Source organism: Boeremia exigua, assembly GCF_020726555.1.
Source record: "Boeremia exigua strain MPI-SDFR-AT-0100 chromosome Unknown C7974scaffold_4, whole genome shotgun sequence".
Lineage (NCBI taxonomy): Eukaryota > Fungi > Ascomycota > Dothideomycetes > Pleosporales > Didymellaceae > Boeremia > Boeremia exigua.
Genome location: NW_025763521.1, coordinates 395,497 through 417,748, shown reverse-complemented (window position 1 = coordinate 417,748; position 22,252 = coordinate 395,497). Strand labels below are relative to the sequence as shown.

Here is a 22,252-nt window from a genome sequence, read left to right as displayed (position 1 = left end):
TACTACGAGCTGCTTTGATATTACAGCTAGTTCCCTCCCAGTTCGGTCGTATTTTGCGGTTGATCTGCAACACCATGCATGGTCCGAATATCCTCAACTGCGCACTAGCGCTCATGCGCATTGGCCACAACACAACCCTGAAGCCGAACGCGACCTGTCATCATCACCAACACCACAACACCATCTAACAGGAGACCTGCACGCATCATGTCTACCATGTTTGGAGCGTTGAATCGCTTCATCTCTCGACTCGATGCTGCCCCGCAGGACCAGCAACAATCCGGTGTTGGCGGCGCATATGGCTTCCAGGTGTTGAGAAACGCGAACCAGGAAGTTCCTTTGGAGCCTTGGTTTGACTTCATTATTGGGATCAACGGCAGGACCATTGTGAGTGCAAGATGAGTCAAGTTGGGATAGATGGATCTGACGGGGCATGTAGGACAACCCTGACCCAGCGTTGTTTGCGACAGAGGTGCGCAACTGTGCGGGCAACACGATCAGTGTGGGTGTTTTCAGTGCAAAGGTAAGCAGATTGATAATTGCAATTAATGGGTTGAAAGTAGCGTTTCAATCATTAAATCTAACTTGCTCATCAGGGTCAAGTGATTCGCGAAGTCTACATAGGCATTCCAGCCGAGAAGCCAACTTTGGGCATCTCGCTGCAATGGTCACCTCTTACTATCGCAGAGGATGTCTGGCATATCCTAGACGTGGCGCCCAACTCTCCTGCTGACACTGCTGGACTACTGCCATATGGCGACTATGTCATTGGCAGCCCAGAAGGGTTAGTCCGCGGCGAGTCAGGTTTGGGTGAACTTGTCGACGATGTACGAGGATCTCTTTCCAGTCCAATGCTGATGAGACTGACGCAAGTGTAGTTTATGAACCGCCCACTTCGACTTCTCGTGTACAACCATGAGTACAACGTCACACGACCAGTCACCATCACGCCAACGCGTAGTTGGGGCGGTGAAGGAGCGTTGGGCTGCGTACTAGGCTTTGGGGCTCTTCACCGCATTCCGGCATCACTAGAAGAGCCACCAGTAGCACCGGGAGAGACCTTGTTCTCTGCGAACAGCGCGCCAACATCTTTCGATGAGAAGCGACCTCTGATCTCTGACGTTTCATCTGGTCCAGGCGGCGCCGGTAGTGGATCCGAGCTTTTCGTGCCGGCGAACATTGCCATGCCCGCGAAGTCTCCACCACCGCAAGGCACCGGACCGCCGAAGCGGAAGCAGCGGACGCATGCTGCTGCGCCTGGAGGCGGTGGCCTGGATGACTATTTCAAGGAAGGCGAGCAGAAGAGCAAAGAGGACGACTACACCCCCAAAGGCAAGGGCGGTGTGCCTCCACCGCCGAAGGCTGGCGGACCACCTCAAGCTCAGCCTCAAGCTCCGCCTCAGATCGGCACGCCTGTGCAGAGTGGACCCGACGAGCCAGCTGCCGAGACAGGAGCAGATGCAGCATGATGAGTATGGAATGTTGACTGTAGCACGATTAGCTTTGAGGATCCCAGCAGGACACCACGAGAAGAACATACCCGTTAGACATCAACTGGCAGATACATTCACTCAAACAACTCCTCACGGAATCGGCTGACCCTTTTGCTCTTCTTCTCCGTCTCTTTGGGTGTTTCATAGACTTCGTCGTCTTCTTCGGTGAAAGAGTCCATCCGTGTCTGGATCTCTGGTCGTTGCTCGCTGAAGTCTTTACGTCCACTGACCCTTTCGAAAGAAGAGACTTGAGGTGAGGTTGGTGACGTAGCGGGTGATGACGACGGCGACATCTTGGTCTTGATCTTAGTGGTGAGAGTGCGTAGGAGAGCCATGTTGGTGTAGTTGTGTGTTGGTATAGTTGTCTGTTGATATTGACTATGTCGGATTCCGTATGTGTGACAGCCGATAATGTTAATAGGACCAAGTGAACGTAGATCAAAGGAGAAAAGAGCAGTAACACGCGACACCTCCTTGCACCTATATACAAAGGCATCCACACCGACATACTTGCCCGCATTAATACAACCCAATAAAGTACCCGCAGTAGTCCAAACCACGTTCCCCCCGTGTAAAACATCCAGACCGCAGGGCGACCCTGAACTAGCCGCCGATCTCCAACGTTGCTCGCGACAGGCTCGCTGCACTTGCATCCTTGCACGCCAGGCACGTCAAGGATGCCACACGCGTGGCCCCACCGTTACCAAAGCACGGATTCTTGTTGGCCGAGACGCCCGACCCAAAGATAGGTGCACCGAGGATGGAGAACTAGACAGGAACAGATGCTCGCTTTGGGACAGGAGGTGCATCGGTGGCGGGGTAGCGACGGCTGCCAGACATCGGCCACACATTCACCGCTCGTTGCTACCTGACCACTTCTTTGTATCAGTGCTTTCCGCATTGGTCTGCAAGGCAGTCAAATAGCCAGCACACCCCTCCCATTGGCCTCGACAACAACGTGGCTGAGGCCTCGCGCGCAACGGACAACGAAATTGAGGTCATGCGATGTCTTGCGTCTTTCGTGCATATGCGATCAGCCGGCAGCGAGTCACGCCTGCGCCCGTCGTCTCCAGAACCGCTGCACCCCGACTAACACCACTCGCAGCCCGCCAAGCCCAACGCGACAGCTCCGAAGCTTTCAACAAGAATTCTCGTTCTTGGCCGCCGACTCCTCCAAACGCCGTCTTGCGCGTGACACGTACGGACGGGCGCCCGCCCCTGGAAACCACGCTGAAGCTTGGGACCCGACCCGTTCTAAAGCTCGTGTGCGGCCGCGCAGTCCCACCAGGCGCCCGCGGTGCGAGCGAAAGTGCAGCCGTGGCGCGCCGGAACGCAGCCAAAGCCCTCGCAAAGTCATGACGCTCCCCACTTGACCTGGCGACGGAGGCTGCCCCTGCAGCAGAGCGAAGTTTCTTATGAGGCCGCAAATGGGTTTGTTGCCCTGCATGTGCAATCTCGCAACCCCCATTCCCACCCGTACCGCACCGTTCTGCGTGCCTGGACGGCCTTCTAGAACCTCGGGTATTGCAACGCCTCCCTCGGGACTTTGCCGCGTTGTCTGTGCAGTGCAGGAGTGTGACTGTGACATGCTTGTGGGCGCATGGCATGTTTGACCCTGAAGGGGTTCTCCTGAGTCCCAACAATGTTTGTTCCCAACTCCTATCGCGGCTGACGACTCCTCGGGACGCTGTAGGACACTGACAGCTCCCGACAGAGCGTGAACCATGGGTCGTTTCACCACTTCTCTGTTTCCAGCATCGACGTCGTCATGCTCGCTTCCGAGTCTAGACAAGGCCGGGTACGGTTTGGTAGATGGCGCTGCCGAGCCAGCCCCACGGAATAGTGGCACTACTGCAGTCTAACGTTGTTAAGGTATTGAGCGTTCGTGATAAAGAGAGGTGTTGTCACGGGAAGCTCGTGTAACGTGTTTGTTGACGTCCCATTGCAGCGTGCTTACACAGCTTGGTCTGGCCGCGACTGTGCAGATCGCTTATCATGTCTAGGAGCGTTATTTGTAATTATTGATTTACCGCAGATCGTTTGGACGGTATACACGTATATGTACACTGATCCTATTTCGTACACGCGAGAGTAGCCTACCATCTCCTCGCTTGCTCGTTGCACCATTGTCACAAGATTTCTTGCCTACCAGAGCTGCCTTGCAAGCCGTGCAGGATCCACTCTGGCCATACATCACGAAGATAAAAGAGTAGGCAGGTATATCATTGCTATGCCGAAGCATGCAGTCAAAAATACTTCATTGCAACGAGCGTCTATCGATGCGTAGCCTGTTCCCAACATCTACACGCGCCACGAGGGCAACTTGGTGAACGCCAAAATCAAAACGCCAACCCTAATGTCGACCAGTGGTCTATGCAAAACCCAAATCGAACCCAAAAACGCCATTTTCGTCAGCTGTGCTAGTAATGCGTGATAGCCGTGTATCAAGAAGCCGCCTAAGGTTTTGGACTGTGTCATACACTCATAACGCCGTAGACAAAGTCAAGTGTGGGGAAGAATACGCGAGGCAAAGAATCATCTGATGTCCAGCTGGAAGGGCTTAAACTTGCCGCCGATGGCACTGCATCGTGGACACCGTGGTGCTCGGCCGCGGGTGTGCTCGCTGACGAGCACGTCAACACACTCCTGGCATAAACCGCAGATGCACTCGGAGCACGCATAGCTGTCTTTGAGATTCGAAAGCTTGCGGCAGGCAGCACAATATATCTGCACAGGATAAGGATAGGTAGGAGACGAGTCGGAGAGGCCTTGTGAGGCCATGTGGAAGTTTTGACCCGAGATGGCTGATTCAATGGACGACTCCACGGAGGGAAATGGCTGCAAATCGGACATGTCTGCTGGTGGCGGTGTTAGGGAGTTCACCAGCGGCGATGCAGTGTAGGACTGTAGTTGTGAGGCTACAAAGGGCGGCAACGATTTGCGGCTATCCATCATATGTGGCGACATGAACGGCGATTGCGGCACCTTCTGCAGTTAGCTCAGCAACTACAGGGAGCTGTCGTACGTACAGGAGTGAGATCTCGACTGTCTTCTTCTGTGGCGGATGCAGCAGCGTCAATGAGATCTTCCCACCGCTTACCAAGGATGGCTGCAGCTGTCTGAGGCTCAGCAGAGTACGCTTTCCTGTCATAGCTCATCCTACGCGTATGATCCTTGGATCTGTGCCGCTCATGCTTGCCTTTGCGAGCATTCTGTCCCACCGAGGGCTTACGAGGTCGAGATCGAGGAGCCGGCGGCAGTGTAGAGGAGCGACCCGGCGGCGATCGTGCAAGCGAAGAGGGCAACAGCTCGCGGTTGATGGACGTGGACGTGTAGTATGGCTCTTCGGTGGTGATGTGCTGCTCTAGCGCGGTAGGAGCGAACCGAGCACGGGGTCTGTAGCTTTTCGAATCCGGCTCTGATATTGCATCCTGATCACGATAGATGCGTCAGCCTTCCCTTGTACTACCTGATGCAGGGACGCTGCCGAGCGCCGCGACACGGGACTTACCGGGTCGGAGTCCCACTCGAACTCTGGGCGGTGATTGTGCAACGATGCAAGGGCGGCTGCAGCAGTGGCCGCGGGCAGGAGCGACCCTCGGCGCAGCAGGTCGTCCGAAAGGCGCAGGTCGCCCGAGCTGTAGTCGTCGTTGTAGAAGGCGCTCAAGTCGCCTGCACCAAAGCCTTGCCAATGTGTCAGTCTCCGCTGCTGGTGGAGAGACGAGGGCACCAACCTTGTGGGCCTGCTGCGCTGGTAGGTTGGGGAGGCGGGGGCGGGCGCTCTTGTGGAGGGGTGTTGACCATCAGCGTGAAGCTCTCCTCGGTAGCAGGGAGCTTCGAGATGTAATGCTCGGGGTGGGCGCGGCGAATGTGCTCCTGCATGGAGCGGTACCGCTTTTCCTGCGCAGCACGGCGTGTTATTCGAGGTCTGGTGGGCAGTGGCGGCGGTCGCCATGACGTGGACGCAGCTCCAACTTCAAGGGACTCGGGGAGGACTCACCCCAGTGCAGCGCTTCCGACAGGCCGAGCTGTCGTGGTTGCGCAGCGGGCAGACGACAACATTGTTCTCGTCTGAAACCGAGAAGGATCCAGTGAGCGAAGCTCGCGGCGGCATGGCCAGCATCTATCCGCCGTGTCTGCGAGGTGCGGGATAAGCCCCAGCTGAAGACGGACGCACTGGGTGGGGAAGTGGGCGTCAATGGCACTTGCAGTGCTCTGCAGCGCCAGGGTGAAGCTGTGTTTGAGCTCGGCAACGTGTCGCAGAGGTGAGCAGCTGAGTTGTTCGGCACACCAAGCTCCGGGAGCAAATGCTGGTCGAGGGTGAAAGAAGTGGTAGCGCGGGGTAGAGTCCTGATCCGGTTGTCTTTGACGTCTGCTGAGAGCTGTGCCTAGGACTAGTGAAACTGCCGAACTTCAGACATGCAAACGCAGGTAGAAGAGCATAGTACTCGGAGAGGAAAGCTGTGATTGAGCTGCTACTATCAATGAAAGCTCTGCTCCATGTCGCTGCCCACTCAGCTCAGAGCTCAGCTGTCAGGGTACGATAGCTTCGAGCTCTGGCCAATGCCGAGTCTTGCATTGATGATTTCAGCGGTGCCCAATGAACCGCGGCCGTCATGATTCAATGCTGCGAAATTTGCTCTCTAGAGCGCAACAAGCCTGCTCCTAGTCGCGCACCTTCACTCGAGCTGGCGGTAAGCATCTGCGAGGGTTAGTGCAGCGCACTGCGCCGACTTTTGCGACGGCTTTCCCTGGTCAGCAGAACGGTGAGCTTGTTCACCGCCTGCGCGCGACACTTGCACTCATCGTGACTGTAGCAACCGCCCGGCGAGCATTGCAATGTCCATGATAGTAGCCATCGCTCGATGGTCGCGACAACAGCCTACCTTCGATTTGTGCGCTGACCGATTTCGCGGCTCGCTGCTGGACATCAGCCCACTCGTCACGGGACGGGCATGGAATCGAGCCAACCGGCTCGTTAGTCTATGGCGAAGAGCGCAATGGCAGCCAGCAACCTGCGAATACAGCCAACAACCGTAACAGATGGCAGTCGATGATGACTGCGATGCAACAGCATCTGCCGTTTGATGAATTTGCCGATGGATACTGAGGAATGAAGTGTGTTGGAGTGTTGGGTCAGAAGCGCCACGACAAGTTCGATGAACTGTCTTCCCGGAGCCACTCGCGTGGAAGTGCCATGTTTGCTGACACGGTTAGCGCCAACAGCCTCAATTTAAAGGTGCGCAAATCCGCGCAGGCCGCAATGGTCACCACGTCAAGACATTTCAGTATGACTTGTGGAGACCTTTGGTATTCGAGGTGGCTAAACACTACAATGAGATATTTGGGGCTCCTACAACGGTCTTAGTTCGATGGGGAGCCTCCGAGTCTGTTCGTGGGTGCCTCCACACCGCCGGCTCTTCTTGCTCGCTCGAGGCTGCACCTTCCCGCCGCGAGACCCTTAGCCTCCTAGGACGGAAGGTGCAGACGATGGCGCACTCACATCCAGGCTGGTGATGACGGTTCAACTCCCTCCCTGCTGCCAGGACAGAAGCCAGCCTTTCTCCTCTTATCTCACGCACCTCATGCTGATCTACAGTCCTACATCCGACAACTCAGCTTCTGAGTTGCGATGTCTGTGACAGTGAAGTCATTGAACGGTGACACCGCGTTTTTGCTCACCTTCAGCCCCCCCGTGGCCCCACTGTCCTCTCCTGGCCTCTTCCCAGGATCCTTCACAGTTCTGATCGATCCTTGGCTGGTTGGCCCCTCCATCATCTTTAACCCCATCTTCTCCCTTTCGCACCAAAAGACGCAGCCATGTATAACTCACCTCAAGGAACTGGACCACGAACCGGATCTTATTCTCATCTCGCAGGACAAACCTGACCACTGCCACGAAGCGACGCTCCGTCAGCTGTCGACGGACTGTGAATCTACGATTCTCGCGACCCCGCCTGCCGCTAGAAAGATCCAGTCGTGGAAACACTTTCGGCCTGAGCTAGTTCATGCCTTGCCCAAATACGTGCAAGGCGATGAACGAACCATCCACCGCATTGTATTGCCGCCGCCGACACCGAGAGGGTCGTGCGGCGAGGTCACCATAGCATGGATGCCGGAGAAGAGAGATGTCTCGAAGCTACACCATGCCATTGGCATCACCTATCGACCACCATACACAGTATTGTCGGCTACGAAGGCAGGGTACTACCTAGACCTTCCCATGAGCCCACCTGCATCGCCGGGGTCACCCATGACCATCGCATCGTCGCCTCGAACGATCGTGCCATCGCCCAACGGTGACCGCGAGAAGACACTATCCGTCATTTACTCGCCGCATGGGGTCTCATATGACATCGTCCGCTCCTACGCCTCCTCTCACTTGGTCTCAGAGTCGGCTCTACCATTGACTGCACTACTGCATTCCTTCGACTGCGTAGACAATCCATGGTACCTGGGCGGGAACATCTCTGCTGGCTCTCCTGGCGGCGTTCGCATCGCTCGTGACCTGTATGCCAAAGCCTGGATATCAGCACACGACGCCGACAAGGACAACTCGGGTTGGTCTGTCAAGCAGACTCGCATTACGAAATCTACCATCGACCATATCACGAAGCTACTCCAGGACAGCCATGCTGAGAAGCGCCGGACTGTTCGCACCGATGTTGTTACTCTAGCATCGGGCGAAGGACGACGTATCGAACGATGACTGAAATTTGGAGTTCGGTGGTCCGAGGGAGAACTGATTTATGGCAAACAACCATCTTTGGTACGACGATGTTCGCGGCCACTTGGCCGTTGTATATCCGCTACAGCAGGCCCAAATTCCTGGCCTTAATCTGGTTCAACAAGGAGTCGAGGTCGCGACACTTGCTACGTCCAAGACGAGGTAAGCTTGGAGGATACACCGAGACTGAGTCCTGCCATTCATTTCTATGAAACTAGCATTTGCCAGCGTTTTTGGGGAAACACATTTCTTACACTTAGTTGGTCAAGTCGCCAGTTCGTTTGGTATCTCACGAGGCTTTGTCCGCAAGGCGCTGCGAGGGATGAGAAAGAAGCCAGCAGACTACTGCTACTGCATGCAATTCTGATCGTACGCATTGGTCTTTGATGTATACCTGGGTCGGTGCCCCTGGAGGGATTTGAAGATCTTTACGCGTCGGTCCCACGGACCCACAGCTCCACGGGGTCTGCGCAAGAGCGTGGCGATGACTGGATGAGGGTCAATTGCACACCCGTCGTACATCGGCTTAGCATTGTCGTGATTTCGTTTTGTTTCTTTGGCGTATACCCAGCTACAGAGCTTTGCATGGTGCGAGTACACAGAAGGTAGAATAGAATTTTCAAAGCGGGCGGACTTTACATGAACGCGCGCCGAAGAATGTATGTAATCACGTCTCTGACTGAAGATCAAACGCGTGCATGATGATGTATGGCCACGGACATACGATGAATACGAGACACGGCGGACGAAAGCCGTGGGCACTATGGGTTGGCCGCTCGCCGCGAGATTGGATGGAGCAGGTCGGCAGCAAGGGCATGCTAGGCACGATCCGACGCTCCGAGTGGCGTGCAAGGGAAGAGGCTGCACAGAAACTTGATCTCGGGCAGCAGCTCAGGCGAAGCAGGCCGTGGGTGCAGCGCTGAGCGTGCGCTGGAGCAGCTGCGGCAGACGTGTCAGAAGCCGCGACGAAGCCACAGGCATGGATGTGCGAGGGAAATGATGGAATGCGGGCGGTGTGGCTGTGAGGGTGCAGTAGTGCGGGTGACGAGAATAGCCAATTTCCTGATGGCGCACGACGCACGTTGGTGTGGGAACAGCTCACGGCAGCAGCAACAGAACACTGTATTGCAGCAGCCAGCACGCAAGAGAGCAGCAGTAGCATTAGTAGTAGCAGCAGCAGCAGTCCGCACGCTGCACGCGTATCCACTGCACGGCGTGAGCCCGATAGCGCGCACACGGGCGAGCGTTTGCATCGGCGTGGTGCCTGCCCCGACGCAGCGCGCACTGGTAATTGGAGCTGCTGGTGGGTATATCGGCACCGCTCCAAGACACGACGGCCCTGATCGCTCGGGCGTCTGACTGCGAGGCTGTCCCCTTCCGCGCTGCCTCCTGCCCCAGCACTCCTCCCTCAGACGACCGCCGCCGACGACAGCAGCCCGCCGCGCCCGTCATCGCCCACCCGCCCCGGCAGCCGCGACCAGCCTCCTGCCTCCTGCCGCACCGCTCCACCGCACCTCGACCCGGCGGCCGCCCTGCACCCACGCTGGCCTCCCACGCCCCGACGCCGTCTCCGCCCTACGCCGGCGTGAAGGCCGCCTCGCTGATGAGCGTGACGACCGTCCATGAGTCCCAGATGATGGCCCCGTACGCGGCCGAGCGCGACCGCGAGCCCAGCGCCGCCGACGCCCCCAACTTCTCGCACCCGCACCCGCACACCCCCAAGGGCCTGCCGCACCGCACCCCGTCCGAGCGGTCGCTGCCGCTGCGCGAGCGCGGCCCCAATGCCAGCAGCGCCGCGAGCCCCGCGAAGATGAACGGCAGCGCGAAGCCCCTGCAGGCGCCGCCCGCCCACGCCCGCCCTGCCAAGCCCGCGAGCGACCGCCGCGTCTCGCACGACAGCGTCCGCCGCAGCCGTGCCGACACAGAGCGCGACAGCCACAGCCTGCGCCAGTCGACCGACAGCCGTGCCACGGCCGACGTCATGGCCCGCGACGACGGCTACTTCGCCTCGGTGCACGGCAGCGAGTCGCGCGACATGCTGGGCACCACCCACGTCAAGCTGGGCCAGCTCAACTCGCTCGACGGCGCCCGCGAGGCCCAGAAGGACTTTGTGCCCCACGTGACGTCGCCCGCCGAGTCCAGCGCCCTGCGCGTGTCCGCCGCGAGCGCCGCCTCGCCCTCGCCCGCCCAGCCGCCCTACCGCCTGCAGCAGCGCCACACCCTCGAGGTGCCCAAGCTGTCCGGCTCCCGCCCCCGCGACTCGCAGAACAACACCGACGACGTCGTCACCGCCAGCGGCCGCTTCTCGCCCACCTCGGCCTCGCGCCGCCGCGGCTCCATGTCGCTCGTGCGCCGCACCACCCGCTCCATCAACTCCGACATGCACCTCGACGAGGTCCCGCAGGACGACGACGCCGCGCGCTGGGCCGAGCACATCCGCCAGAAGCGAGCCAGCAAGCGCAAGCGCCGCGAGGACGAGGACGAGGACCGCGTTGTCGTGGGCACCAAGGTCGACCAGAACCACGTCAACTGGGTCACCGCGTACAACATGCTCACTGGCATCCGCTTCACCGTGTCTAGGACCAATGCCAAGATGGACCGTGAGCTCACCGACGCGGACTTCGATGCTAAGCACAAGTTCTCCTTCGACATCACCGGCAACGAGCTCACGCCCTCGGCCAAGTACGACTTCAAGTTCAAGGACTACGCCCCCTGGGTCTTCCGCCATCTCCGCGGCACCTTCAAGCTCGATCCTGCCGACTACCTGGTATCGCTAACGAGCAAGTACATCCTGTCTGAGCTGGGCTCGCCCGGCAAGAGCGGCAGCTTTTTCTATTTCTCCCGAGATTACAAATACATCATCAAGACCATCCATCACGCCGAACACAAGTTCCTCAGAAAGATCCTGAAGGACTACTACAACCACGTACAAGAAAACCCAAACACCCTGCTTTCTCAGTTTTATGGCCTACATCGCGTAAAGATACCCTACGGACGCAAGATCCATTTCGTCGTCATGAACAACCTGTTCCCTCCCCACCGGGACATCCACCACACATTCGATCTCAAGGGGTCAACCATTGGTCGCGACTTCCGAGAAGAAGACCTCGACAAGAACCCCCGCGCAACACTCAAGGACCTCAACTGGTTACGAAGAGACCTGCACCTAGAACTCGGGCCAACGAAGAAGGACGCTTTTATTGAGCAGATGCGGAAGGATGTGAAGCTGATGCAGAAGCTCCACATCATGGATTACTCCATGCTCATTGGCGTCCACGACCTGGAAAAGGGCAATGAGGAGAACCTGCGCGAGAAGACATTGAAGGTGTTCCAGCCAGGCGGTGAAGCTGCCGAGGAGCCTCAACCCAACCAGCTTATGCGGACACCGTCAAAGTTGGAAACCGCACGCAAGGCACGAGAGCTTCGACAATCAGTCAAGACTCAAAAACCAGTACCCATGGAGCAGACCTCTGCTAGAATGCCGGACGAATTGGAGGACTCTAAGAAGCACTTTTATTTCTACTCGGACGATGGTGGTTTCCAAGCTACACACGAGGACGATCGCGCTGGGGAAGAGATCTACTACTTGGGTATCATCGACTGTCTGACACATGTAAGTTCTGTCACCGACAAGGCCATTGTCATCCAGCTAACGTTTGCAGTACTCCCTAATCAAGCGAATGGAGCATTTCTTCAAGGGCCTTACGAATACTGAGTCCCAGATCTCCGCCATTCCTCCCGAACGTTACGGAGATCGCTTCCTCAAGTTCATCACTGGCGTAACCAAGACAAAAGAAGCCGCTGAACGGGAAAAGGCAGAAGCAGCCCTGCATCCTCCTGAGGAAGCTGGTGGCGCCATTTCACGCAGCTCAACAGACCGTGTCATGGAAAAGGCCGAACACCAAGCAGAGAAAACGCACCCCGAACGCGAAATCCCCAACCTTCAAATGCGCGCGGTCCGTAGTCCCTCTGCCGAACGCGGCGAGATGGGCACCACGCTTCCCGTCGTCGAAGAAGCAGGCGAAGCCTCTAGCCTAGGCGGCCGTAGCAACCGCTCCCACGACGCACCGACCCGCTCTGCGCCACCGCCGCCAGGAGAAATCCAAGCGTCACCTCTACAAAGGCCTCTGGCACGCGACGTGGAGCACGGAAGGCCACCGCCCACACCTCCCAAGGACTCAGCAACAGGAAGCGTAGGACGACCCCCGACGCCACCGAAGGATGACCACTACGCGCATAACAGGCACTCTGGGCCACCGACGCCGCCAAAGGAGGCCAAGGGTCGAAGCAGCGTGGACAAGGAGCTGCCGCGAACACCACTGGAGACGTCGATCCGGGTCAACTAAGCCTGCCCTCATGTTTTGGAACACAAAAAAGCCACGCACTTTGCATACCGCGCTGTCCCGACTCTCGATTTTCTTTCTTCTTGCTGCAAGCGACTGCACGATACCAATACCACCACCACCACGAGCCCTCGACCCTCGCCCCGACGGCCATCGCTGCCCGCCCCGCCTCTCCTTTGTTTCTCCTCGTACTCTCCCCGGCGGCGCCCCGGCTCCGGCCCCCCTCCACCGCCGCGCCGAGACGCCCTCTCCGCGCCCTCTCCTATCTATGTTTGTGCTTGCTGCGTGTTTGCTGAGCGGCATTGCTAGCCTCCGGTGTTTGATAGAACCTTTTTTTCTTCTCCTCTGCTGTGTGTTTTCTTCTGATCTGAATCCCGCTTTCCATCTTCCTCTTCTTCTTCTCCTTCTCCGTTCTTCTTGTTCGCGGGTGTTGCTTAGCTGAGCCCCGCGCCCTGGGGCCGCCCTGTGTGGGCCTGTGTGGCCTGTGGAGGGCGAGGGCCGGAGCGTGCGCCTTGTAGTATAATTGTCACGTGGTTTTGGCGCGGGGGTGCGTGCTGGCTGCTGGGATACGCGTCTGGATAGCGGGTTAAAGCGCTGGGTAGATAGGAATCCAAACAAGTGTATATCAACTGTGTTACGTATGCTGCGTGTATCGGGGTTTTGAGTGGTGCTGTGAGCTTTCAAAGCGACTGTCTTGGTCAAAGTTCTACGTCGATACCCAGGAATTTCCAGTGTCACTTTGTGCAATAGCAAAACCATCCTTGTTGTCATTCATCGCATTAAACATGCAGCCAAGCATATGTGCAGCATGCAGATCCAGACCAAGCGGTCTGCGTCTATCGTAGTGTACAAGGCCACTTCCCCCTTCCACCACGCCAGCTCTGCGTTTACTTGTAGAAGTCGAACTTGTCGGCCTCGGCCGTCCCCTTGACCTGGCTCGTGTATGCCTCCTCCAGATCCGCCTGGATGATGTTGTACCTGTTCTTCCTGACGGCCCTCAGACCCGCCTCCTGCATAATGGCCGCAATGACGGCACCCGAGAGCGGGTCGTTGCGGACAATCAGGCTGTCCATGTCGACTTCGGGCGACAGGCTCATCTTGCTTGCGATCGTGGAGAAGATGAGACGGCGCTCACGACGATCGCGGAGCGAAGGGAACTCGATCTTTCGGTCGAGACGACCGGGTCGGAGGAGCGCAGGGTCGAGTGTGTCGGCGCGGTTGGTCGCCATGATGACCTTGACGTTCGAAGTCTGGTCGAAACCGTCCATCTGGTTCAACAACTCCAGCAGGATACGCTGGACTTCTCGATCGGCACCCGTCTGCGCGTCGAAGCGCTTTGTGGCAATAGCGTCGATCTCATCAATAAAGATGATGGATGGCGAGTTCTCGCGCGCCATTCGGAAGACGTCACGGACCATACGCGGGCCCTCACCCAAGTACTTCTGCACAAACTCAGACCCAACTACACGGATGAAGGATGCCGTTGTGCTGTTTGCGACAGCCTTGACAAGCATAGTCTTTCCTGTACCCGGGGGCCCGTACAGCAGGACACCGCGCGGTGGGTCGATACCGATCTGCTTGTACAGATCGAAGTGTGTAAGGGGCAGCTCAACAGCTTCCCGGATCTCCTGCTTCTGCATATCCAGACCACCAACATCGGCGTAGGTCACGTCAGGCTTCTCGTCCTGCCCAAGCATGGCGATCGACGAGTCGGCCTCAGGAGGCAGGATATCAACGAGGGCATTCGAGTGGCGGTGCAGAGCGACGGATGAAGAGGGCTTGAGGAGTTCGCGGTCGAGGGTGGAAAGGATGCGCACGACATAGTTCGAGCCGGTCGAAGACTGTACGATACCGGTGCTGACAAAGTTAGCCATATGCGCTCAACGTGACACGTTCAACCCAACGTACTTCTGGTCGATAGCCTCCATGAACTGCCCGATCACGAGCGGCACACTCTGGATCCTCTTGATCTCCTCCTGTGCTCTCACCAGCTCGCGCTTCAAGCTCCGCTGCTCATCCTTGATGTATTCCTCCTGGAGGTGAATGTACCTGCGCCAGTTAGCCACCTGTAGTTGTGATGCTGGATGAGGCAGATGACATACTCTAATTGCCTTTGGAGCTTCTTGAAGGTCGAGTAGTCATCGTCGCCGTCTGTTGTAAAGCCTTCCAATGTGTCGAAGTTCGGTATCGAGGATGGGAGCTGCTTCTTGTGCGGCGGGACGGTGTTCAGCGGGTTCTCAACGGCGGCGTCAGCCATGGTGGATGAGGCTCGTGTCGAGTGTTGGTGCGGGGGTCCGTAGGGGTAAGGCTGCAAGAGTGGGTATAGTGGGCAGGTGAAGGGCTGTTGCAGGGTCCGGGTGTCGTTTGCCTGTCGCAATGTTGATGAAGCTCATGGAAGGCGTAAGTCGGCGCGTCCGGTCGCCAAGCCCGGTGCATCATCATCACGTGCAGGAGCAATCTGGAGAGCACCTGGGCAACCACGGTTTAATCGAACATTGAAGGACAAGGCACGAGAGTTCAAGGAAGATCACACTAGTTTGAGTCGTAATCGCATGGCCATTATTGCAGAGATTCACAAGACCTGGTGCGTTGACGTGGTCGAACGCGAACGAGGATGTGACGAGGCCATCCAAGGGCACTGTGATACAACACGATTAAGATTTAGGGCTTGCAGGAGGCAAAGTGAAATAGATCAGCACGCAAAACCCCTCCCGGACTCCCGCACTCGATTCTGGGTAAGCGGAGGCAACCAGCTCGCGGGACCGACAGGGCAGACAGGGCATGACGCGGTTGGGCTGGGCGAGTCTCAGCGGTCGTCGACAAGGCCGCAACAGACAAGCAGCGCGGCTCTCCAGGAACCTGGGTGCTGTAATAAGTGGAGAGAGACATTGTGACACGGCCAGATGAATCGGCTCCGGGGGAATCGATCCAGTTAGCTCAGGCTTGTGAGTGCCGGCAATGCAGCCACTCCACTGGTTGCAATGCGACAAACGCGTGTTCTGGAATTTCGCGACGGTGCATGCTTCCCTCCAAGCCGCAGCTCGCTGCTCTCCATTGCGGCCCTCTGTTGTTTTCGCTGTGCTGGCGCTGCCACTATGGGCGACGGAGCTGCTGAGGACTTGATCTCGTGACTGACTAAGCAAGCGCCCGGCCGCTCGCGCCTGCCTCCTCACAACCTCAGCAGAGCCATCGCGTCGAAGGAGCGTGCGCTACGTGACTTCCAGTCAACCCCATCCCGAGCATTCCCCGCAAACTGCCCTGATGAGGACACCCTTCTAGCGCCTATCATATGTCGCGCGGTGTATGTTGCTCCGAGCTCCTTCACCTTGTGCCCTGCCCTCCCTGCGCCGCGCTGCTCTAGTGCTGCGTCCATTAGTCGCGTCTATCATATCAACATGCTTGCTGACGCGCAGTACAGAGGGATTGAATGCCTCCACGCCTACCTGTTGCACCTCCAATCGATCACTACTACCCGCCGCGCCCCTCTTACCTGCGCTCGCCGCAAACGTCCACGTACCCTCCCGGCGCAACATGGACTTCCAGTCGCCCCAGCAGAACGGCATGTACGACCCGTCGAGTTTCATTGACCCGAACGCGCTCGCAAATCCCCAGATGAACGGCGCGCGCGGCTTCCCGCAGGGCATCAAGCGGAATTCCGAGGGCATGCCCGCCATGTCGCGCTCCCAGACCCCGTCGCAACCGCAGTTCGGCCTGCAGCAGCAGCAGGGCTTCACCCACACGCCTTCGCCGACCATGTCGAATCAGAACTTCATGCCGGGACAGATGGGGCAGATGGGCCAGCAGAGGATGCAGACGTCGTCGCCCGCGCAAAACCCCAACGGGCCGCAGATGTCGCCCATGAACTTCCAGGCCAACGCGATGAACCAAGGCTTCAACTCGAACGCCAGCGGCCAGTTCCCTGTGCAGCAAGTGCAGCTGTCGCAGAACCTGCAGGAGCGACAGCTGCAAGCCCAGAGACAGTACGCGATGCGCTTGCAGCAACAGGCGCATCAGCAACAAGCGGTGCAACAACAACAACAACAGATGGGCGGACCAATGGGCGGGTCCATGGGGAACCTGGCCGCCGCGAACATGGCTGCGCAACAGCGACACCAATCCGGACAAATGCCTGGCGGTATGCAGCATCCCGGCATGCGCCCGAATCCCATGCAGGCGCAGGCTCAGGCGCAAGCACAGGCTCAGGCGCAGGCACAAGCACAGGCGCAGGCGCAGCAGAACCCTCAGCTCGCGCTACAGCACTTCACGAAGAACGTTGGTGCGCTGATGCAGCAACAAGGGCGAAGCTTCAACCCCAGCCCGACCGTCGCCGGCCGTGTGATCAACCTGCAGAATCTATACAAGATCGTCATGCAGTATAGAGGTTACCGCTACGTGACACAGTCTCAAGGCTGGCCGCGAGTCGCGCAGATGATGTCGATACCGCCGCAGCAGTTCCCCACCGCCCCGGAAGAGCTTCGCATAACCTACGAACAAAACCTGATGCTTTACGAGCAAGCATACATCCAGAGACAGAGCCAGCTGAAGGGAGGCATGCCTGCACAGGGCCAGATGGGTGGTGCAATGGGCTCACAGATGTCTCCAACAAGACCTGCAATGCCAGGCACACCACAGAACGCCGCACAGCAAGAATATCTCCAGCAATTACAAAGGACAAAAGAAGCTATGCAGCAACAGCAACAGCAGAGGCAGTCGATGCCGCCGACCCCACAGCAACCCCAGTTCGGTGCCCCACCCACGCCGCAACAGTCGACTCCGCTCCAAAACAACGCGTCTCTCCCAGATCTCAACGGACGAAGCACACCACAAGCAGATAACAATGCGCGCAAGAGTATGAGCAGGCAGATAGAAGGGACACCTGTCCAGAGCCAGGAGCCGGCGAATGCCATGGCGACACCAGACAAGCCTGAGCCTGCAGCTGCCTCCGCGCCTGCAGAAGTAGAGGTTGTTGAGAAACGGCAGCCAGTGATCGAGCAGGACGACGGCACACGGGTCTACCAGCCAGCATACCGTACGCAAGATACCTGGGGCGGTTTGGACTTCGACTCGGACAACTTCAAGAACATGATTGAGATGATCGTCAACTACAAGCCAAACGTTCCGTTGTTACATGAAGCAGGAATCATCGACATCAGAGCTTTGACCATGAGTCTGCGATCTGGCTTACACGCAGAAACAAGACTTGCGCTAGACACCCTTGCGAAAATCACGTACGACAACAACGTGCAATTGGATCTTGGGCAGTGCGAGGATTTGGTTGATGTGTTGGTTGATTTTGCAGAAGAGCAGCTGGATGTACTGGGGAATGACAATCCCGAGGTCACCGACATCCTGGATCTTACACCGTACGAGGACGTATTGCACCACTGCCGCGCGGAAGCTGCGACACTACAGGAACTACCTGAAGTCGGAACAAAAGAGTACACCCTGGACCGGACGGCAGACCGTTTGCTGGCCATTACGACCATATTCCGCAACCTATCGTTCCTAGAAGTCAATCATGCCTCACTCGTCAGCCCGACAGTATTGAAGTTCCTGTCCAACTTCATACGGTTGGTCGGTACTCGTGTCCTTCTCCTTCGATCTCATATTAATACTTTCGACTTCATGAAAGACCTCATCACTCTCTTCTCCAACACGAGTGCGAAGATTATCTTACCTTCTCGCGAGGATGCTTACGCCATTTTGCACTTCCTCTGCGCCTTTGCTCCCGTACCGCGTCCTGGCAGCCCAGTAAAGTTTACTTCTTTCAACCCGCAAATTCACCGCTACCTCCCCTCTGCGGTCGACAGTCTGGCCAAGCTACTCGCGCGCGATGATCCCAATCGGACGTACTATAAACAGATCTTTGTGAATGAGGCAACTTCAAGCCCGGCTTACGATCTGCTAACACGAGCATTCGCACTGGCCATCTCTGTTGTCCCTGATCGCAACTACATCGAGAACAAGATGTATCAGATGAAGGAATCGCGTCCAAAGGAGGTCCGCATGTTCGAAGCACGCATCGCAGAATCGCGTAAAGCGTACTTGATGCAAGGTATGCTCGCAGCCGACATACTCGCCAGCTTGGCGCCTGGAGCTGAAAACAACATCTGCCGCTCCTGGCTTGAGTCAGAGGATGGCTGGGCGAATAGCCTACTCAAGTTTGCGATGTCACTCTCCGCCACTGATGCCGCTATTCAACCTCCACCAATGCCGCCCAACCACCGCGGCCAAAGGCCGATGGAGCCCGATCGCGAAGGATTCCAGCTCATCGTACACCGCGCTTTATCAACACTGAAGCGGTTGGGCGACAAGTCAAAGGGCGGCGACGCACTGGTCAAGAGCGCACTGACGAACGGCACACTGAGCCATGATGAAGAGGATGACGAGGAGGATTATGACATGGAAATTTTCAATCTCAATGGCACAGCGTGGAAAGTCAAAGCAGATTTTCTCCCACGCCGGGAGACGATGCTTGGCGCTCTGCTCACGTCCAACCTCGACGTTAGGAGTTTGAATCAATTTTGTAAGATTGGGTATCTGGACGAGTAAATGGTGTTCAGGCGAGGTACAACGGCGAAAATAAGGAGCGTTGTGTATAGCGAAGCAGCTTGCATTGGAGGGATCTTTGGCACTCTTGCATTACGATTGAGCAAGCTTTAGCTTGGTCTTTTAGACGTCGAAACTGCATTGGCACGAACGAACGGTTTCTTTGTGAAATGTTAATTCTGTACAATTGAAAATCATTTGCTGCCAGTGGCACGCTTCGTCCGAGTTGCCATCTGTTAGAGACCTAGTAAACCCGATATTTCTCGCATGCTGCCTAGCAAGAGTACCTAGGAAGAAGCTCTGACAAGAATAGCTTTCCATCGTATGACAGCCAGCGAGTACCACTGTTACTCCACGTAGCGTGCAAATGCTTGGGAGCGCACATACCTCGGTCCGCCGATATACTACCGCGGAAGCGACCCTGCGCCGCGAGTGCAGCGGCCTACGGCCCTGCCCGACGTCCTGTTATTTTCGGCTCAGCTACGCCGAGAGAAGGCGCTACGGCCGCACACCGCGCAGAGATACTCGCGGTGTGTATCTACAATGCACTGATGCATGTTCTCAATTTGATGGAAACTTTGAAGATGACAGCAGACTGGGTCGGTGCACGCTCTGGCTACTGCGGTGTGGAGAGACAATCAAGCCCCTGAAATGCCTGAGCCTGCAATCACCGAGTGGCATTGAGAACAGCGATGATCTCTCTTTCAGCTTGTCGTGTACTGAGAGCCCGTATCTCGTACTGACTGCTGAAGGGAAATCGTAGCCCGTAGCATCATGTTAACGTCAGTAGAAAGAATATAGTCTGAGCGAATATAGGTACAGTACTACTGGCAATACGAGATACCTATGCCAGTGTGTGTCGTATCCGTGGCCATCTCCATAGAAGTTGATCGAACTCTGGATCACATGATGTCGGCAACGCTAGAACGTCTGCTGGATTCTATTCTTGTCGTCGACTAGTCGGTTGTGACCAACCTTAACCTTCGGAACATTCTAGCGTCCCAGATTGAGCCAAGTGCGAGTAGACCGCTCATGCAACGATCACCCTTCGACTGGCTGTGGCAATGCAGCGTTACTGCCGGCTCCTCGCATGCGACGAATCTCAACAGGAGGAAGGCGCCGCGCTCGGTAAGAGGCGACTACAGGGTGCCGGCTGTGGCACACCCCACTGTTAACAAGTAAATTATGGGGAACACGAGCGGACAGACCACTTTCTTCTCGTGTTTGGCCCGAATGACTTCATACGATTGCCATACGGCCAGTGCCCAGCAACACCAGCCTCATCGCCCTCGAGTCGGCAGCAGCGGCATTATGTCAACGAGATGGCACTGCCAGCACAGAGATCTGTAGATATATAAGAGGTCCGCCAGGCCCCCAATAGATTCTCATCATCACAACATCAACACATCAATCCACTACACTACAACACCTCCTCTACTACCAATCTTACCAACCAACACCTTCAACATGAAGTTCACCACCGCCGCCATCGCCGCCTCTGCTGCTGCCCTTGTCTCCGCCACTCCTTGCGCATCTGCCACCGCCGACTCTGACATCAAGACCGGCGATGTCTTCCGCGTCATGACGCTCCGCTCTGGCTCAGACATCCAGTACGGCTCCCTGCAGGCCGCCAACGGTGGCCTCGTCCTCAACGTCGCCCAGCAGAATGCCTCCTGCAGCGAGGCCGTCAACTACGCCTCTTTCCAACTCACTGAGGCCGGCGAGCTGTACCTCTACACCGACAACCCGCCTCAGTACTTCTACACCGACCGATCTGGCATGGGCCAGGGTGTCCTCGGATTCACCACTGGTGCCCAGGGCGCTCCCAGGAACAGCGAGCGCACCGGCTTCACCCTCGACGAGAACAACAACCTGATCTTCAAGGACCAGTCCGACCAGGAGATCGGCTTCCAGGCCTGCCCCAGCAAGGCCCTCGGCGGCTACTCTATCTGGCTCAACAGCACCCCCAACCCCGCCGGCTACGAGGGCTGCCTCGGCTTCAGCGCCCGCGCGGTCAAGGAGGACAAGGCCATCTCCTGCTCCTACACCGCCGGACAGTAAGCGGATCATGATTAGAGCGTTCGATTTTGTTAGCATTTAGCATTCCTTACACTCGCATGGATTAGACGCTTACGCTTGTAATGTTTCAACTGTATATATTTAGACAATTAGAGACGAATGATTGCATCATTGCAAACAATGACTTCTATGCACTGTGACTACTGATTGACAGTCTTGAGTATCATGGTAGAATTTCCGGCGAAGTGTGCAAGCTTTTGGAGGGTTAGATTCGGTCGGCCAAAGCCCTTCTTCAAACCTCGAGCATACATAATCACTCTGGGATCATTAGACTCGAAAATATCGGCTCTTTCTGCTGCAATAAACAAACACACTCGTGATAACCACAGGTCGAAACCTCACGTTACCTGCGACTGAAGTCGTTAGCTCGGTTTCAAAGCGCAGCTTCACAAAGCTTGTCGAGTCGTGGAGGAGAGCAGCAAACTCCACATGATCCTCGGACTCGTAGTCCCAATCATGAGACCCGTTAGTACGAGGTATCTCTGATGATGCTAAGGAGCAGGTAGTTTCAGCACAATGGGAAGACTTTAAGGCTTGGTTGCAGCCAGTACGTTCGTTTCCACTAGCACACTCGTAGTGTTTACAACGGTAGCTTCCCGCTATCCTGAACATTCATACCGGAAGTAGCGGAGTCCTCTACACTGTGTATACAGATAATCTAGAGGTCGCCCACGTCTTAGAAATAGACCGAGCTTTGGCCGGACGTGCATAGGGTGGTATGGGAACGATATAGAACGAGGCTCTTGAGGAGGACTCAGAATGGATAGCTGAACGTGTTGTAATTACATAGTCGGCGTCTCCAAACATCCAATTCTATCTGGTGTTACGTGTTCATCAAAACTTACTCGTGGGTCTGCGGAGGACTGGTCAAACCCCTTGCTTGATCTTTGTCCTCGCTCCCAGCGCGCCTTCTCTTGATCAACATCAATGCCCTTCACACGCAATGACGAGCGGGCCCGTGGGAAACACGAAGAATCTCCTTCTAGCGGGCTCGGAATCGAACAGTCGATGAACATGTCTTCCAAAATCTGCGGATTCTTTGACAAACGCTCATTGTGATT

At 56.7% G+C, this 22,252-nt stretch overlaps 8 protein-coding genes across 8 annotated transcripts; 5 read left to right on the top strand and 3 right to left on the bottom strand.

Moving 5' to 3' along the window:
• Positions 1-160: 160 nt before the first annotated feature.
• On the top strand, positions 161-1,483 carry C7974DRAFT_142899 (golgi reassembly stacking protein-like protein). Its single transcript, XM_046135634.1, has 4 exons — positions 161-387; positions 440-523; positions 597-827; positions 879-1,483. Exons 1-4 carry the CDS (start codon positions 208-210, stop codon positions 1,467-1,469), a joined length of 1,086 nt encoding a protein of 361 aa, XP_045998741.1. The 5' UTR covers positions 161-207; the 3' UTR covers positions 1,470-1,483.
• A 575-nt stretch (positions 1,484-2,058) lies between these two features.
• On the bottom strand, positions 2,059-3,540 carry C7974DRAFT_389676 (uncharacterized protein). The gene has a single exon (XM_046141387.1). It carries the CDS (start codon positions 3,098-3,100, stop codon positions 2,492-2,494), a length of 609 nt encoding a protein of 202 aa, XP_045998740.1. The 5' UTR covers positions 3,101-3,540; the 3' UTR covers positions 2,059-2,491.
• Positions 3,541-4,028: 488 nt separating this feature from the next.
• C7974DRAFT_308692 (uncharacterized protein) lies at positions 4,029-5,607 on the bottom strand (the record flags this gene model as incomplete). The annotated part of the gene is made up of 5 exons (XM_046138186.1): positions 4,029-4,478; positions 4,523-4,924; positions 5,005-5,177; positions 5,216-5,393; positions 5,494-5,607. 5 exons carry the CDS (start codon positions 5,605-5,607, stop codon positions 4,029-4,031), a joined length of 1,317 nt encoding a protein of 438 aa, XP_045998739.1.
• Positions 5,608-6,993: 1,386 nt separating this feature from the next.
• C7974DRAFT_142759 (uncharacterized protein) lies at positions 6,994-8,314 on the top strand. Its single transcript, XM_046135631.1, has one exon. The coding sequence runs from the start codon at positions 7,126-7,128 to the stop codon at positions 8,200-8,202; it is 1,077 nt and encodes a 358-aa protein (XP_045998738.1). The 5' UTR covers positions 6,994-7,125; the 3' UTR covers positions 8,203-8,314.
• Positions 8,315-9,856: 1,542 nt separating this feature from the next.
• On the top strand, positions 9,857-12,566 carry C7974DRAFT_432424 (uncharacterized protein; the record flags this gene model as incomplete). The annotated part of the gene is made up of 2 exons (XM_046144854.1): positions 9,857-11,833; positions 11,883-12,566. The coding sequence occupies 2 exons, from the start codon at positions 9,857-9,859 to the stop codon at positions 12,564-12,566; spliced, it is 2,661 nt and encodes an 886-aa protein (XP_045998737.1).
• Positions 12,567-13,205: 639 nt separating this feature from the next.
• C7974DRAFT_462021 (26S protease regulatory subunit 6B) lies at positions 13,206-14,947 on the bottom strand. Its single transcript, XM_046146188.1, has 3 exons — positions 14,666-14,947; positions 14,472-14,612; positions 13,206-14,420 (listed from the first exon to the last, which is right to left on the bottom strand). Exons 1-3 carry the CDS (start codon positions 14,818-14,820, stop codon positions 13,451-13,453), a joined length of 1,266 nt encoding a protein of 421 aa, XP_045998736.1. The 5' UTR covers positions 14,821-14,947; the 3' UTR covers positions 13,206-13,450.
• An 811-nt stretch (positions 14,948-15,758) lies between these two features.
• On the top strand, positions 15,759-19,355 carry C7974DRAFT_142718 (uncharacterized protein). Its single transcript, XM_046135629.1, has 2 exons — positions 15,759-15,864; positions 15,982-19,355. Exon 2 carries the CDS (start codon positions 16,095-16,097, stop codon positions 19,113-19,115), a length of 3,021 nt encoding a protein of 1,006 aa, XP_045998735.1. The 5' UTR covers positions 15,759-15,864; positions 15,982-16,094; the 3' UTR covers positions 19,116-19,355.
• A 727-nt stretch (positions 19,356-20,082) lies between these two features.
• C7974DRAFT_389664 (uncharacterized protein) lies at positions 20,083-21,309 on the top strand. Its single transcript, XM_046141386.1, has one exon. It carries the CDS (start codon positions 20,580-20,582, stop codon positions 21,171-21,173), a length of 594 nt encoding a protein of 197 aa, XP_045998734.1. The 5' UTR covers positions 20,083-20,579; the 3' UTR covers positions 21,174-21,309.
• Positions 21,310-22,252: the final 943 nt, after the last annotated feature.